The sequence below is a fragment of the Coloeus monedula genome (assembly GCF_965178545.1).
Source record: "Coloeus monedula genome assembly, chromosome: 21".
Classification (NCBI taxonomy): Eukaryota; Metazoa; Chordata; class Aves; order Passeriformes; family Corvidae; genus Coloeus; species Coloeus monedula.
The window spans coordinates 4,781,766-4,798,687 of NC_138801.1; the positions used below are offsets into that span (position 1 = coordinate 4,781,766).

Below are 16,922 nucleotides of genomic sequence, written 5' to 3' on the forward strand. Positions count from 1 at the left end.
TAGGGAACCTTGACCAAGTCCCCCACATGTAACAGCCCTTTGTTTCTACAAAAAGCCATAAATACTTGCCTGGCCAAAGACAGTGCCTCCAGTATTTGCTGCTTGCCCAAACACAGAACCTGTGTTACTAGAACCAAAACCTAAGAGAAAAAAAGAAAAATTAACCACAAGAACTATTACTAGAGTGTAAGACATTCAGGGAGGTGACACTAGACCAGGACAGGGAAAGGACATGCCAAAACACAGGGATATGAATGATGTTACCAAACCTATCTAGGCTGGACAAATACAAAGCATGTGCCAACACACAAATAATAAGTGACATTGGAAGATTATTTGAAAGTCATTCTCATTCTCTCTTCAGCCAACTTAAAAACAGACAATAGAAGGCCGTTTCACTTGTGGGATTGTTGCTAACACTAAGAGAATTGGATTCCTGTTAACATGGCTACAATAATACTGCAAGTCGTGCACAAGCACTGGAGCATTCTGATTGTCCTTGTGTAAAGAGAATCTGAGTTTTGTTACCTGAGGACTCCTGTTAAAGATAATGAAATGTTTTGACTAAAAAAAGAACTCCCCTTTCCATTTCCCAGTTCACTTAAATGTGCCTTTTGTAATAAAACTTGCATTTCTATAATTAGGAACACCTTTCTCGAGCAGAGTTCACTTCCCCCAATTTAACTATTCTCTGCTACTGTAGTTAAAATGAGCAAGAAGTTGCCTGCAGTGCCATAATTTTTAATTAACCGAACCTAATTAGTTTTTCTTCCTTGGAAATACATGCTCTCTATTTTTACTATGTACTTGTCACTTTTCCCTGGGAGCTCTCTGAAGATTGTACAGAGAAACCTTTGGAAAAACCTCAACAATATACTGAGCATGTGGAGAACAAAAAGGGACTGACCAAGGAGGTTTGGTCCATGCAAGAATCCAATTTAACTGTGTGGACAGGTAGCTGATGCTCATGTTACCGTCATATTTAATTTTGAGCTGTTTCCAAATGCAGCAGCAGATTTAACAGGTTATTCCCTGCAAATCCATCACTTTGAGGGTTTAAATTATTTTTGGCCATCCTATCTGATGACATGGTATTACACCTGGCTGTACAGCCACTGTTGCACGTGTTCAGTGCAGGCCACTGAAGGAAGTGTTGCATCTGTATTTATTCATTGCCTTGGTTATGGTCTCAGAGCTGCTCTGCCCCTTTGGTGCAACCATTTACAACACTTCCAGTTACTGTGCAACAGGCAGGACAATATGTAATGCAAAATTAAATCAAGGTAGACTCGTAAGTATAAAACAAAGGCAGGATTGGATGACAAGGCTACATTCAGAGGCCTGCTGATGAACAGTGAAGCAGAGCAAAAGCTGCTTTGGTGTCCAGTGCTGCAGCTCTTGTTCTTACTAATTTAAAACAAAACAAAACCAAACCAAAAAAATGAAAACCATCAGGTGCCATAGAGGAAAAAAAGGCAATAATCCCATCCCGCTTTCCCCAGTGATACACTCCAAGCCAGACAGTGCCACTGGGACAGCGCCCTGCTCTTACCTGAGGCCTGGCAGAAGCTGAACCCAGCAGAGGACGTGGTGGTGGTGACAGCGGCGGTGCCACCGAACACAGATGCCCCTTGCCCAAAGCCAGTGCTCTGCCCAAACACAGGAGGGCTGCTCTGCCCAAAGAGCACCCCGCCCGTGCTGGCTGGCTGGCCGAAGGAGAAGGAGCTGGCGCTGTTGGTGCTGGCTGGGGCTCCAAAAACATTCCCACTGCTTGAGGCTACTGTGGAAGCTGCTGGCTGGCCAAAGGCTGGCATTGTCCCAAACCCAGAGTGGCTGAAGGTAAAGCCACTTGAAGAACTGCTTGCAGGTTGCCCAAAGATTGGTGCTTGTCCAAAGGCTGGCTGGCCAAAGCCCCCTGTCGTGGTGGTGCCAAAAGCAGAAGTACCAAAGGCTGAGGTGGCAGCCTGGGTGGTGGCAGTGGCTGTGGACAGAGTGCTGGTGGTGAGCTGCCCGAATGGAGAGGATGCTGTGGTACCTGCTGGGAGCTGTCCAAAAACAGGTGGTGTGGAAGGAGTGGCAGCTGTTTCCCCAGCAGGCTGGGTAAATGCTGAGCCAGAAGAGCTGGAACTTGGTGGCTGAGAGAACACCGAGGAGCCTGCAGAAGTGGGAGGAAATACAGAGGCACCAACAGCTGGACTCTGCACACCTGTAGTAACATCAGAGGTAGCAGCCAGAGCACTTGTGGCTTCTGCAGCAGAGGCAACACTTGCTGTGGAGGTTGTTGCTGAGACATTCTGATCTGGTGGGGTGGCTGCAGAGACAGCAGGAGGCACCAGGGCCTTCAGATCGCTGGTGGAGGTGGGAGCAGCCACGGGGTCAGGGGGAGGTGGTGCCACTGTGGTCCCAGAGCCCTCTGGGACAGAGTCCCCGGCTGTGGCCTGGGGTAAGGTGGGTTCTTTAAGGGGCTCTGAGAGCTGTGCCTGAGGCTGTGGCACTGGAGGTGAAGACCCAGCTGCTACGGCTTCATTTTCAGATGGTTTTTCTGACCCAGGTGGTAATTTGGCATCCCCTGCAGACTTACTGGAAGTTGCAGCAGGGACAGCAGTTTGTGATGAACTTGAGAAACCTCCAAATGAGAGGGACGTTGAAGCAGGGAGAGTAGAAGGGGTAGAGGTGGATGTGCTCATACTGTTTGCTTGCTGAATACCAAATGAAAAGGCAGGTTTGTTGCCACCAGAACCTCCAAGATTAAACATCCCAGAAGACCCTGTGTTGGTTAACTGGACATTGCCAAAGAGACTGCCTGTGGCACTAGTGCTGATGGACAGGGATGCTGTGCCAGCTGACGTGACTGACGTTGAAGCAGCTTCTCCAGCTTTTCCTAATGCCAGGGGAGCAGCAAAATTAAACCCAGAAGGTATCGTAGACACTTTAGTTGACTGTGTTCCTGCAACACTGGTAGATGGTGCTTTAGTGGTGGTCTTGGCATTATCATCTACTTGACCAACCCGTAGTCCTGAGAAGCTCCCAAGAGTTTCCCCAGCTAGACTGCCCTGAAACAAGTGATCTCCTGGTTTGGATGGAGTAATATCCAACTTGCCAGAGGTTGTGGGGGGAGCAGAAGATGTTGCAGCAGCTTTGTTTGACTGGGTGCCATCTGCTGAGGAGCTACCTCCTACTACACCACCTGGAGCACCTGCTGACTTGTGGGACCCAAAAGCAAAGGAGGCCTCGGGAATTGTTCCAAGTTTGGAACTCCCAGCAAACAGAAATGAATCTGGCTGGGCAGACTCTTTTGCAGGGGCTGTCAGTGAGAGAGACAGAGGTAAGAAATCAAGTTAGGGTATGCAAAGCTCATTTATCATTCTTAGAATAATGGTCTGGTTTAGTGCTTCACAGACTGTCAGTGCTCTTGCCTCAAAGCTATAAAGCCTCTGTCCACCAGGTGACTGCAACCTTCACATCCATTCAGGACACAACAGTGACACCTGAAGCCTTTATGGCCAGGGTGGCAGCAACAAACACTGTTACTGTCACATCATAGCCTCCACTTAAGCATCCTTCTCTTTAAGGAGAGACAACTCTAGCCTTTGGCTCCTATTTCTTTTTCAGCAGTTTGATAAAAACATAAAAGACCTGGTTATTACAGATAATTTTCTATTGACATCACTTTCACCCCTTCTTACTTGGTTCAGGTAAAAAATTCCTGACATTTACTACAGCACTTTGCTTTTAAACCAATGGCTCAGAACAGCTTAGGTCATAAAAATACTTTCTGGCACTTGAAGTCTTCTACAAAATCAAATCTTTCTTCACAAATTCAGCTATTTATAGACCACCAACCAGCTTCTATACAGCCTGTTTTCAGCTTTGAAAAACTAGAGAAAAACTCTCAAATGTAATTGCCAAAGCAGCTCCACTTCTAACATAAACTCTGTACAACAGTGGGAAACTGTTGAAGTTTTAAGGGAGCCTGGGCTAGTTTTATTTAATGTACTATCATTTCATTTCTGAGCACCAAACACAAATTCTGACTTGAAAACACCACATTGGTGTTTGGGCAAAATATAAGAAATCTGCATGGAGATCAAACAACAAAGAGCAAAATCTTCTTAGCAGAGCTGATATTATCCTTATGTTTTCCCCTATATTAAGTAACTGACACTCAATAATGCAGTTTTTTTTTTCCTCCTGAGGCCCTGAAATTACATTCTGTAGTTCTTCCACCACCAGTTACAAGGGTGCTCCTACCAGTTCACAGAGCAGTGGGAAGTACCTGCCCTCACACAGTGCTGTGGTTTACAAGTCTGTCTCCTGCACCTCCCACTCCTGCTTTATCTGTGTTATTTACCTAAGCTTTTATGTTAATCTTCAAATTTTAAACCCAGTTCATTCTCTCTGCTTAACAACAAGAGTATCAGTAGCATTAACGTGGCTGTGGTGGTCTAAGGATAGAAACAAGCCAAGATTTGTATGAAGAGGTGATAACTTTTATCAGAGGAACCAATAACACTGGGAGCAAATTTTTGACAATATGACCTCATCTGCAAGACTGAAATTAAAGGCAGAAAGCTTCGAAACTATTACAAAGCAGATTTTATCAGTTCCTTCTTACCAGACTGGGCAAATAGGATCTACCTATGACATGGAAAGGCAGCCACTATTGTCACTTCAATTTTAGAAGCAACACAAAGCCATTCCAAGCATTTCCCTCTGATTACTAAATACTCACTGGATGACAGTTCTGTGTCAGTCCACCTCAGCAACTTTAAATCTACAGATTAAAGACAGCAGAGAAAATGACTACAGATGTTACCCTCTAAATAAACGAAATGTTCCTGGCAACAAATATTTTGCTTACTCTTAATTGAAAGGTGGGTGGCCCAGATTTCTGTGTATTACAGGGCAGAACCCAGCATATGTATGAAATGTTACTGCAATTTTAGTAATAAAACTGCAACACAGAACAAGAACCACACAAATTAGGAAGAGTAAACATTCTCTCAGAAGGGAAGAGATGCTGTTTGCACCCTCTCCCAAACTAACCTTGTGAGGGAGCAAGGCTGGGCAGTGTCTGTGATGAAGCAGCTGATGTGACACCACTAAAATTAAATACAGACCTAGGAGGAAAGAGGAGAAAGGGAAAGAATGACTTAGCTCAAAGTGTTGAAACTTCCAACCATATGATGAGCACAGCTCTGAGACTCAGACTTGCACAAAGCCAGGCACACAGGCAGTTTCTCCAAGGACTAAACAGGAAGAGAGAAGCGCACACACACACACATAGACACACAGTGCTCCATTTGTTTCCTCTCTGAAAAGGCTTCTAGAGGGTTAAAGAGAGTCAGAGCTCAAAGTTCTTTTGACCACCCCTTATCCTCCCATGTTCTTTCCTTTCTGCTGTGTATTTCTTCCCCATGCAGCTCTATCACTGAACACCATGCACCAAAACCTGATGGACTTGGGGAGACTGGTGAGAGGAAAAACCACAGGGGCAACTAGAGTTTAAAAGGCCTAAAAGGGAAGAGTCAGTGCATGTGCAGAAGGGAATAACTGAATACTACCATCCACCAAAAAGGAGATCACTCACAGGAAGACAAAAATGAAAAGTTATTATTACTATTTTACACGAAAAATATTTTGTCTTGCAAAAGTACTATGATCTCTCATTATGAGTCTTGCAGAGATCTTCATTCCCTGGGGCTTTTTAAGCTTTCTCTGATTCTCAAAGACCAGCTGCTGATACAGAAGTCAGGCCATGGGACTAAGACATCACTGACAACAGCACTGTATTTAGCATATGGTTTACACACTGAGGCACTGCACATGGGACAAAGGCAGGGTTGTTTGCTTTTTGAATCTGAATTTCCATCACTCAAAAGGACTCTTTTAGCCCTCTGAAGAGCCCAGCAAGGCATTTGGGTAGCATCCACTTAACAAACGTGCAGAGAAATGGGTAAGACTGAAAGAAACCAGCCATTTGAAAGTGCGTGTGTTCTGAAATTCTTAATGTTGCCACTTCATAGAGAAATTCACTTGAGTGTTAGAGCAGTAAACATGCAGAATTTCAAACAATCATTCCTAAGGTATTATCCCTCTCCCCTAAACATAAGATATAATCAAATAATTATTTTTGCCATCCCTGAAATAACATTCCATAAGAGAGATTTCAGAGTAACTGTATGTTCATAACATGTGCCTTGCTTTGTGTTATTGTTACGTAACAGATATCACCAGATGGCTTGGGGCCCCTCTTGTCACCTTCATGAACTGATTACTTTTCAAGCCAAAACACAAAATTTGTTCTGCTGTATTAAAGTATTCAGGGAGTGTAACCATCAGGACATATTTCAAGTCATAACTGGGAACTTGTTCCAACAGTCCACTGTAAATAAACCCCAAAAGCAAGCCAGCCATCCTTTACTCTTGATTAGTTATCTCAAAGCAACATGATATTGTGTCAAAGCCTCACAGACCTTCAGACCTCACTCAGGCTTCCACAAACAAGGTCTTCAAAGGACTCTGGTACAACCCCTGCCCTCCCAGTCTAACATCTGCAGGTGCCATTTTACAGTATTGCACAGCCTGTAGGCAACACCTGCTGTGACAGCCAATACTCATATTTAATGTCAACTACAAAGAAATCTTAATGTTCATACAGACCCCGCAGAAGAAAACGAGAACGCTTTGTTAGGCTGTGAAGTTGTTGCTTGTACTGATGTCACAGTAGAAGAAACAGCTGTAACTGTTTTTACTGTCCCTTGTCCTGTAAGTTACAAGAACAACAAATAAATATGCTTTTAAAAGATATCTACAAAAAAAAAAACCCAAAGCATGCTGTCATCCATTTATCAGAAAAGGAGGGATTAGCTTGCACACAGTCTGTAATTTAATAAATTTCAAATGAAAAGGAAGTGCTATCAAATTCAGGAGCTGCCATCTTCAATAAACCAAAATTTAAGAAGCATTTGGCAAGTCAAATATAATTCCTAGCTATTTTTACTGCTTCTTACCCCTGGCTAAGAGGCAACCTACATGCACGGATTAAAGGCAAAAGACCAACAGAGATGGATTTCAGACATTTATGCAAGAGGCTTATAAAACCATGTCCAATGCAAGCATTATTATCTAATACACATTAAAAATCAATTGCTTCCTTCCCCTAATGTTTTCTCTTTCCCTGTTAAGTTGTAAACTGAGCATTCCTTTCTTTAGAAACTTCCCAGCTCTATGAGACTGATCACTGTGTCTGAACTGGCTCTGAAGTTGGTCCTACAGCTCAATGCTCAATAGATCCTGCACAGGACTCAGTTCACTTCAAGCTTGTTCAGGTATTCTATAATGCTGTGTGCCTAGAAATCAAATCAGCACATTTAAAATGTTTAAAACCAGCACACTTTTCATGTTTTAAAAACAAAAGAGCTGCTTTTAATTTGCTGTCAAATCGCAGTAGCCTTGTGGAAGATGTGCTTTCAGCATTTCCTGATAAGAGTTACAAGTCCTGAGTCCACTCTGAACAAGGAATTGTGTCACTGAATTCTAGATGCAGTAACAGAAGGAACACAGAGAGTACAGAAAACAACTCTCCTGCACTTCTGTACCTTCGCTTTTCAAATTCTCCCCCTCAAGACTGGTACAGCAACCTCTCAGTGGAGGCAAATCTTTTTTCCTCAGTATCCTCATTCTCTGACTGTGCACCCTGACACGTGGCAAGAGACATCCAGGCTGTATTTCCATCTCCACTAAAGACAACTTACCTGAGACCTTGTTGCCAGACGATGTTGGACCAGCTGTGGATGCCATAGGAGAGGGTGCACACACAGAGGAAGGTGGAGTCTGGCCCTTCATCGAGCTTGTCAGAGGTGTCTAAAAACACAGCACCACTTCAGGTCAGTGCAGTCTGTCCATTAACAAAGGGCCTTCTGACATTGGATTGGTATTATTAATGTCATGCAGTGACTTAAGAATAAAATAGAGGTAGGTGGTCGAAGCACTCAGAAGAGATCTGCAATCTTGGGCTCATTATGTCTTGACACTTAAATATAGGGTCAGTCCTCAACCTTTTCAACAGGTCAGCAAGACTCCACGGGCAGCAGCTCAATGATTCCAGAGAACAAAGACTGCTGCATTGTTTTTGTGAAGCACACATATAAAACCCAGCAGCTTGTCAACCATTAAGCAATGTTTTCAGTAGAATAACAGGGTAACTAAAGAACTCTTTTCCTTGATTGCCTATCACTTTTATTCTTTTAGTGTGAAATTTAGCTGTATCTACCTAATACAGCTTCCTTTGCTCTTAGCTGCAACCCTCACTGCAGCAAGCCTGGGGCCATTAGAAAGCTGCATGTCTCCAGAAGTGAGAAAAGGCAAGACATAACATAGATATGTCTAGCATCACACTGCTGAGGTCACAGATACAGAAATGGTTTGTCAACAATGGAGGCCAAGCTATGAAAATTAAACCCCCAAACTCTGCTGAACATGCCCAGGTAGAGTGTTCCACAAGGAAAGGGTTCTATATCAAGATACCTGTTTAGCTTGATTTGTAGCAACAGTTGCCAAAACTTGATGGACTGCCTGGGCTGCAGAGTGAGGCACAGATGATCTTAAAAAGAAAAATTAAACAATGATATGAATAACTAGTCTGAAAGAGGATTTCCTCTCCTCTCAAAAAGCGCAGCTTCCAGAAGCCTTGAACAACAGCCGCTATTAAAGATTCCACACACAACTCCAAAGGAACAAATCTGATTAGAGAATAAACCTCTTAAATGAATCAGCCACACTTAACAAAGGAAGTCTGTAAATGTGTTTAAACCTCTAGACTTAAACGATCAAGTCTTCTCTAGACACTCTTGTCTCTGAAGAGAGTCAGGGCTTTCTATTTTACAGGGAGCTGATGAAAAATCAGCAGGTAAGGGGATTACAATTTTATGCCTAGTGGATAACAAATTTAAGCAGCTTCCTTTATAATGTGGAGTCCAGACATGTACATGCAATGCTTAGAAATGCTGAGTAAGGAGACAAAGTTGGGAGGGGGTAGAGGGAGCATTTCCTGTCTTTGAAGTGTACTATAAACATTGACAAAGTCATGGCACGAACTATGATAAAATTAACCTGTATTCTACATTATAGGTTTGGTATTTTTGACCATGAAATAAAAACCCCCAGACAATTGCTGCAGAATGGCAGCATCTCATGGGGTGCAGCATCTGCCCTTGGCACTGTGGGGCATTAACACACCAAATCACTGCCACTTGGGAACAGCCAACCAGTTTTAGCATCTCCTCAAGTCTGTGGCCCACCAGGTTGAGAAGCTTCACTGGACAATACCAGAAGATTTCAGAAGCTTAAATTCAACCGTGATTGCATTCTCCTGGTGGCAAAGCCCAACTTTCTTACCCAGGCAGGTGCTCTCCATCTTGACAGAGACAGGAAGTTCCCTAAGGCAATAACAATCTCTGGCTGAGGCTGCAAATCCCAGACTGTGACCAAATTTGGGCATCCAAAGTTGCCTGCCTGCTAAAGCATGAGGATTCCCAAACTGCATTTACTGTTTGGCCAACTGCAGGCCAATTCACAGCAATTGTCTACCATATTCCAAAGGAAGAGGATACATACATGCAACATTTTGCATGGCCATTTGGTCTTGCATAAGGCTTTGTGCCTTAAACAGCTTTGCTTTACTAGAAAGTCCTTCCTTCCTTCTAGCAAGGAGTACTCCCTCTCTACATTGCATGGCCTGGATCTGCCCTCTGCCCAAAGCAGAAGTACAGCAAACAATGAAAACTTCAAGATTAACACTGGAAAAAGTTGGTGTTGGGATGGTACTGCTGTAGATTTCAAGTTTATACCGAACAAAGAAAACAACAAGAAGTCTGTGAAATTCATGAGAGGGTGGGACTTGATCTCAACATCACTTGACAGTGCTGTGAAAATACTGGGTTTGACTTCAGTTGTGGAGAAAGTTTTCAGTGAAAAAAAAAACAACCCTATGTATTAGTTGGTAGACTGGGACCACCAACACACCCAGTCACAGGCCATTGAACAACTGGTAACAACTGAAAAATCATTCCTGCTTAACAACCGAAGAGTGTGCTGTGGCAGCAAAAGGGAGCCAGGATGTCTGAAGTAGCAAAAACTGGTGAATTAACTTTGCTGGGTGAATGCTCTTCATTTTAGTGCTGAATCTGACTGGCAAGCATGGTTCATTTGGGTAGAATTTTTAGAAAGTACATTTTTATGAGGTCAGCTATAAAGTAAGGCACAAGAAAGCCTCCAAGATATCAAGCTAGCTGGTGCTCTATAAATTAGAGAGATCAATCAATACTGCCAGTCTAAAACTACTTGAAAGTAAGACAGGTCTTTAACTACAGTTCAAGTGAAAACCAATCTCATTACATATTGCTCACTCACAACCTTCTCCATGCACAGCCAGTACTTTCTACTTTTTTCATCATAGTTCTGATGAAACTGAGGGTAGAAAACTCTTCCTGGTCACAAGATTACTTTTAGCCAAAAAATTCCCACGTAGAGCTGTCCACAAATTTGACTTTCAAAAGATGTAGCAATTCCCCTCCCCATCCCCGTTTGTCACTTTTAAGAAGAAATAAAATAGCAAAACGGGCACAATCGTTCCACAATTAAAATGCAAAAGAAACCATGAAGTAAATGTCAAGGTGAGCAGTTGAGTACCACTACTGTGAGACTGCTCCCTTTTTGAAAAGCTGCATCAAAGGAATTTCACCTTTTTTCTTTGACAGTGAAGAGTACACACAAATGTGTGAAAGCCAGTCGTGATGCAACAACAGCAGTTGTTCCAGGAGCTGCATGAACAGCTCACAGTTATATGGATAAAGCATTTCCAACTCCATATGAACTTATAATCAGAGGTACACGGTGAATTTATCCCTCTTCATGCAGTAAGCCCAACTTTGCACAAACTTTTCAGTAGTGCCCTTGTCTTCCCAGCCCAGAACTGGCCATGCACTGCCCTGGTCTTAAGCAACAGCAGAAACTTCACGAAAAGACAGTTTCAAGGTCATTACAACAGGGAAAAGGCCTAGTCCTAGGCTGGTGACAGAGCCTGGTGATAAGACAGAAATGTCTGGAATGAGCTGAGCTGGCTGTTGTCTGCAGGATGCAGAGTAGGGATGCCAAGTGTTAGAGCTAATTCACAAGAAATGGTAACAAATTCAAGGTTAAATACCAGAAGTCAACATTCATAGTTTACTCATGAGGAAGAGCCTTGCAGCTTGGTAGTGTTCCAAAGTGACTGACCCCTAGTGACACCCAACCCTTCAGTCAAAATTCTGATGTCAAAACATTTGAGACAAATTTCCAGAAAAGCAAGAGCACAGTTCTCCCTCCCTCAGGGGGTGAACCTGGGAACAGACAGAAGAGGCATAACTGCAGAGAAGGTTTTCTCTGCAAAGGATGACAAAGTAGAAGGAAAACATCTGGACAGCCTAGAGTCACAGACCACAGTCAGTGACAGAGAGCTTCACTTCCCTCACTGAAAGAGGTAGAACAGAGGGAATGATTGGAGAGATATCAGGTCCAAATTTTGTACTAGCAGTAAAACCACTGAAGCCCAAAAGGAGAGGATGCACATAAATGCATTTCACAGACAAATGGAGAAGGAGGTTAATACTGGTCTCGTCATTTGCTCAGGACAAGACATTAGCAAACCCTTAAATGACCTGGAAAGAGCTTTCTTTCTTTAAATCCACAAACCCAATACTCTTCTGTAAATGCACCCACTTTAGGTCTTACACAGCCACACTCAGTAAAACACTGCTACTGCTCCCCACTGGCAGATGTACTCCAGTGCAAATGCTACCAAAGACCACCAGAAAGATGGGCAGCACTCACCCTATCACTGCAGAGACTGCTGGAGTCAGTGCACCAGACTTGAGTTCTCGAACATTCACCACCTGAGGAACGTTCTTCAGAGTTGATTCAGTCAAGGAAGCGCTCACAGCTTTAAGGAACAGAAAAAAACAGAGGAAAAAAAAAAAGATGTAAAGACAAACTCCATATTAAGCATTTCATTTCATTCCATATGGCCTGAATAATTCCAAAAAGATCCAGCCAAGATTCTAGAACATATATAGTGTACCTGGCCTGAAACATTTGGAACGTCAGACTTCATTAAGGACAAGAAAAGTGGGCAGCAATCTATATAGTTGGTACATTTTTTGTTGATTGCTGACCAAATGTAATTATTCTTATGAACTCTCTCTTACCTACATTGTAACATCTTCAGTTAACGGAAATGGGACTTTCTCAGGTATTTTGTACTGGCAGCTTACAGGAAAAAGGAAGACAAAAGGACACTGGATAGCTCAGAGGTGCAACAACTACAGATGTGCACCACATTTTGTTTGATGATCTCCTCCCTCTGAGAGCACTAAATCCCTGTGAAAGCCACATTCAGCTGTTCAGAGGTCACTTGAGCAATTAGCCATCCTTTTACCTGGGGACTGGTTAGCAGCCATCTGCCTCTGCAGAGCTGCAGCAGCAGCTGCTTGTGGTGCTGGAAGAGTGACAGTGGGAGCAGGGGCCCCGTGTTTCACAGTCTTTGTTGCAAGCATGGTACTGTCTGCCCCTTGTGGGATGATTCTGTTTGAAGATGTAGGCACTAAAGAAACAAATTAACAAAAGTATTAGTTGACTGTTTCTCTACAAAACAGGGAGCCTTTGAAAGCCTTTGCTGAACTGCAGTTCCTCTAAGTACACAGCTTCCTTCTGACAGGACTGATGCGCAAGCCATTCAAACAATCAACACAATCTGTCCCTGGCAGTTTTGGTATATCCCAAGGAATTTACTAAGTCTCAATAGATGTCATTTCAGTGCATTAGAGGACTTTCAGCTTGCTGTTACAGACACTTCTGCTGACACCTTATTTTTCTCTCTGGCTGCAGAGATTAAAGAAACCTCTCTTGCACAAGAAAAACTGAGTGTATGCAAATGCAGTTCTTACTGAGACTTGCTGGGCTCAGAACTCCTAACCTTGGCCACATCAACCAAATGCAGTAGTACTCCAGTTTCTTAGTCTTTGGGCAATATTTTAGGTCACTGCAATCTGAAAGAACCAGGCTATCACAAAAACACAATCAGTGAGTCAAGGCGTTCTAGTGCTTTTAGCTCAAGCTCATGAGGTTACAAAGCCACTCTGTTACTGCTCCTGAGAACTTGGCAAAATCTGTATCCTGCAATCTCATTCCTCCAGGGCGTGAAGTACTGGCAATGGATACAGCGGTCAGAGCTACCCACAAGACCACAGTGAGAAGAGATACTGCAAACACAACTCACACAAAGTACCCAGGGAGAGGTGCTGTTTCCCAAAGGATGGAGGCTGAGCCATCAAGCCAGGCTGGATTGAGGGAGTTCGGACCACAGGAGCATGACGAGGGACTTGGACTGGGGCTGCCTCTTCTTCCTGGTCCACTGCTTGTGAATCATCATTCTCCAGTGACTGGGAAACTGAGGATGTTGAGCTGACTTCATCCAAATCTTCATAATATCTCGTGGACAAGAAGGCAGATCGGGACAAACTTGCTGCAACATCAAAACCAAAATTCAGTATTAAGTTAGGGAACCATCCAGTGTAACAGCCATGACAAATGCACCCTATTTTAGGATGGTTGCCTGTTGGCTTGTTTTACTCCTGCATTGATAGGATTTGACTTCTTAACTGCCTGAAAAGGCAGCCTTCAACCAGACAGCAGCTAAAGGCAAGTCCTCCTGAGAGCAATGGGGGAACAGGAAAGGAGAAGTAGGGGCTGAGAACTCAAAAGCTAATTTCAGGTCTCAGTCCCACAGCAGGTAAGTAACCCTCCTGGAAAGCATTTCAGACTTCTATGGTCACTAAAGGTTTACCTGGAGCTGTAGACCTAATTGGTGGAGTTTTCCTCTTGGCTAGAAAATTCCTCAACTGTGCCTGCTTCACTGGGGATAACTTAGCTGGAAAACAGAAGAGAGTTATTAGTCTATAATCAAACTGCAAATCAAAAAAAGGTAATTCACATTTATGGTGTGAATGCCAGGACAAAAGAATAAATTACCAGGTACTTTGGGCAGAGGTTTGGCCTGTGATTTCAAAGTAGTTTTCATCAAATCGTTGCGCAGGCTTTCAAGGTCACTGTCAAAACTGGGACAAGGCAGAGCAGTGAAAAAACATCATCAGCAGAAAGAAACCAACCAAAGCAGGAACAAAATCGGGCCAAAGTAGCCACTAGAACCATTGGCATATCTGGGAGAGCAATTGGCTCCTCTAGATACTGTGTGATGGATCTTTTAACTATTTTGGAAACTTCAAGGGCCATTCACTTCTTCCTCTGAAGTCAGACAGACAACCAGCAGTATCTCAGCCTGGAGACTCTATTATCCCATTTAATATAAAACCCTTTAACTTTTAGGGGAAATTTTGGCTAAGCATCAAACAGTGTGTCCCAGAACACAACCAATAAGCTTCTGTATTACCTGGGCACGGTTTAGTATAATTTTTAGGACATCCTGTCTTCCCATAGCATGACCACAAAACATCATTCTCTGGAGGATGCACCCTCATACATTGCTGGGGGCAAGAGGGAAGGAGGAATTCATGTTTCACATACCTTTGAGCACTGTTTAGAGATGTATCACTGGGAACACTCCACTGAGATGTCTGGTTGTAGAGGCGGAGCTGCTGCAGGCTGTTCACCAGGTGGTTCAGTCTCTTCCTCTGCTGGTTGATAATTTCCCGGTTATTTGCCAGGGCGTTGAACAAAGTCTCTCGCTCAGGGACTATCAGACGCCTGCAGAGATCAGATCAAGAGACAGGGATAAGGACCATTCTGTGCATCTGGGTCACAGGCAGGCAAGCAAACACCAGTGGTTTAGTGGTTCTGGCTACTGAAACTTGAGGAGGTCAAACATGGTATGGTTTGAACACCAAAGCAGTTCGGTTCATCTCAAATACATACTTCTCCTTTGAATATGCTGCCAGTTTATTCATTTAGCTCATTTGCTTCAAGATGTTTTATCTGTTAGGGAGGTTTCATTAGCTGCCATCAATGAATTTCTACAAAGCTTACAGTTTTTTTCTATAAGCACTATTTGCACTGTACACAGAGACACAACAAGCTTGTAACATGTATGAAGCCAGAGAGTTTGAACCTATGGCTCTCATTAGGTGTCTGAGCCAAGAATTACTCCCAGACCCCTCAAAAAGGATTGTACTGTTAAACAGGAAAAGGTCTTTGTTGATTACAGACTAATTCCCAATTCACTGATGTGTTCTTTGCAGTAGTTCTGTACTCCAGTTTCAATTACTTACTTCTGCTTTCTCTTCTGTTCCAGGTGTCGATCCCACTCCAAATCCAGAACGTCATTCACGTCCTGAACAGCAAACTTCACGTACTGGTGCAAGCGCCGGATTTCCTGCCATGCAAAATAAAGTGAGTTTTTAATTCGCTTCAGAAATCTCGGTTTCAGTTGAAGAAGAGGAAGAATCTTTGGGCTCATTCAGTCCAAGCCATAGAGCACTTGCCCGTATTTCTGCCTGGAAAGTTTTACCAGCACAACAGAACCCAACATGGTGAAAATTTACGTAACAATCAATGGGGCACACACAGGCTTTGGCCTGGACTTTTTACCTCAGCTCTCAACTAAAAATAATACTGTCCATAATATTTGCAAAACACTGCCTGGTCTTTACAAAAAGGATTTTACAAACATCAGGCATTATACAAAACAATCCTTATTTCAAATGCCACTTCCAGAACATGAGTCATTTGCTCCCATCTTACAACATTGAAACTTCTAACAATTATAAGTGATCAAAGCTTTGCAGGCTACTCACACGACTCTAGAATATTAGCATTCACAGACTGTGATTCATGGAAGCACTCACAAATGCTCACACCTCCCACATTAAGGCAAGGAATGAATTTGACTTTTATAGGTAGGAAAATAAAAATAAATTAAAAGCAAGGACAGAGAATAAAGTGACTTATCCATGACCACACAGTTGCGCAACTGCAGCAGCTAAGCCAGCAAGCCCTGTTCCCTAAACAAACCCAGAGCTCAGTCCCATTCCTGTGATCCCTCCTGCCTGGCATGGCTTGAACTCCATGGCATGGCATGGCTTGAACTCCAACCATGTAAAACAGAAATGCAAACTGCAGGTGGTTTCAGCTCATCTCAACACAATGTTCACCTAAATACAATAAAGCAGCCAAGGAACACAGCTTGGGAAGAATTCCACTGCAAATGCTTTCAAGATACAGCATAAAATTCTACTGAGACATCCCCAACCTGAAAGCAAATCCAGTCCTGCTGTGGGCTTAGTGCTAAACACTGCCAAGCCCAGGTTTCCTCTCTCCAGCACCTATATAGCAGCAACTCTCTGGATACCAAAACTATACAGCTGCACATCAGAAAAGTCTCAGGGTCTTGAAAACTTCATTGAAAACTAAGACACGAAGCTGACTAAGGGAGCTTTTCTCACCCAAGAGAATGGGGATGATGGAGACTGAGAAAAATTTAAGAGTCAAGACAGAGCTTTCTCAAAGCAAACTTTCACAAAGTTGAACCAAAAGTTCTCTCCTTTCATTCCAGTCCACTTCCACTTCTCTCCCACTGTGTTATTCTTTCCTCATGGTCCTTCCTCTATGCAGTGAAACACATACTTCAAGATTATCATCTCTCTGAAGTCACAAGCACAAGCTTTAAATGTCACAGAGACATGCTGGACATCAAAGCAGGCATGCAATTAAGACTGTGAATCAATCAACAGAATCCAGGTGAAGATTAGAGATCAGACCTAAAAGAAATTACTTTGTGTCAGCTGAGTTCTAATAACTGCATGCATGGTCTTGATACCTACTGCCACAAAGATGACATCTAATTATGCCTTAAGCCTGCCAGTCAAACCTCC

At 43.2% G+C, this 16,922-nt stretch overlaps 1 protein-coding gene across 2 annotated transcripts in view; it reads right to left on the reverse strand.

Annotated features, from left to right (window-relative positions):
* Positions 1-16,922, reverse strand: part of NUP214 (nucleoporin 214) — a 38,951-nt gene that overhangs the window by 8,829 nt on the left and 13,200 nt on the right. Inside the window, exons 18-30 of one of the 2 annotated variants that reach the window (XM_082295075.1) lie at positions 15,321-15,424; positions 14,620-14,799; positions 14,068-14,153; positions 13,883-13,966; positions 13,325-13,561; positions 12,476-12,640; positions 11,872-11,980; positions 8,530-8,605; positions 7,758-7,866; positions 6,664-6,766; positions 5,047-5,120; positions 1,553-3,304; positions 70-140 (exon numbers count right to left, since the gene is read on the reverse strand). In XM_082295075.1, the coding sequence (XP_082151201.1) occupies positions 70-140; positions 1,553-3,304; positions 5,047-5,120; positions 6,664-6,766; positions 7,758-7,866; positions 8,530-8,605; positions 11,872-11,980; positions 12,476-12,640; positions 13,325-13,561; positions 13,883-13,966; positions 14,068-14,153; positions 14,620-14,799; positions 15,321-15,424 (3,150 nt within the window). Of the gene's footprint in view, positions 1-69; positions 141-1,552; positions 3,305-5,046; positions 5,121-6,663; positions 6,767-7,757; positions 7,867-8,529; positions 8,606-11,871; positions 11,981-12,475; positions 12,641-13,315; positions 13,562-13,882; positions 13,967-14,067; positions 14,154-14,619; positions 14,800-15,320; positions 15,425-16,922 lie in introns of both variants that reach the window. The other variant, XM_082295074.1, reaches the window with a different exon arrangement.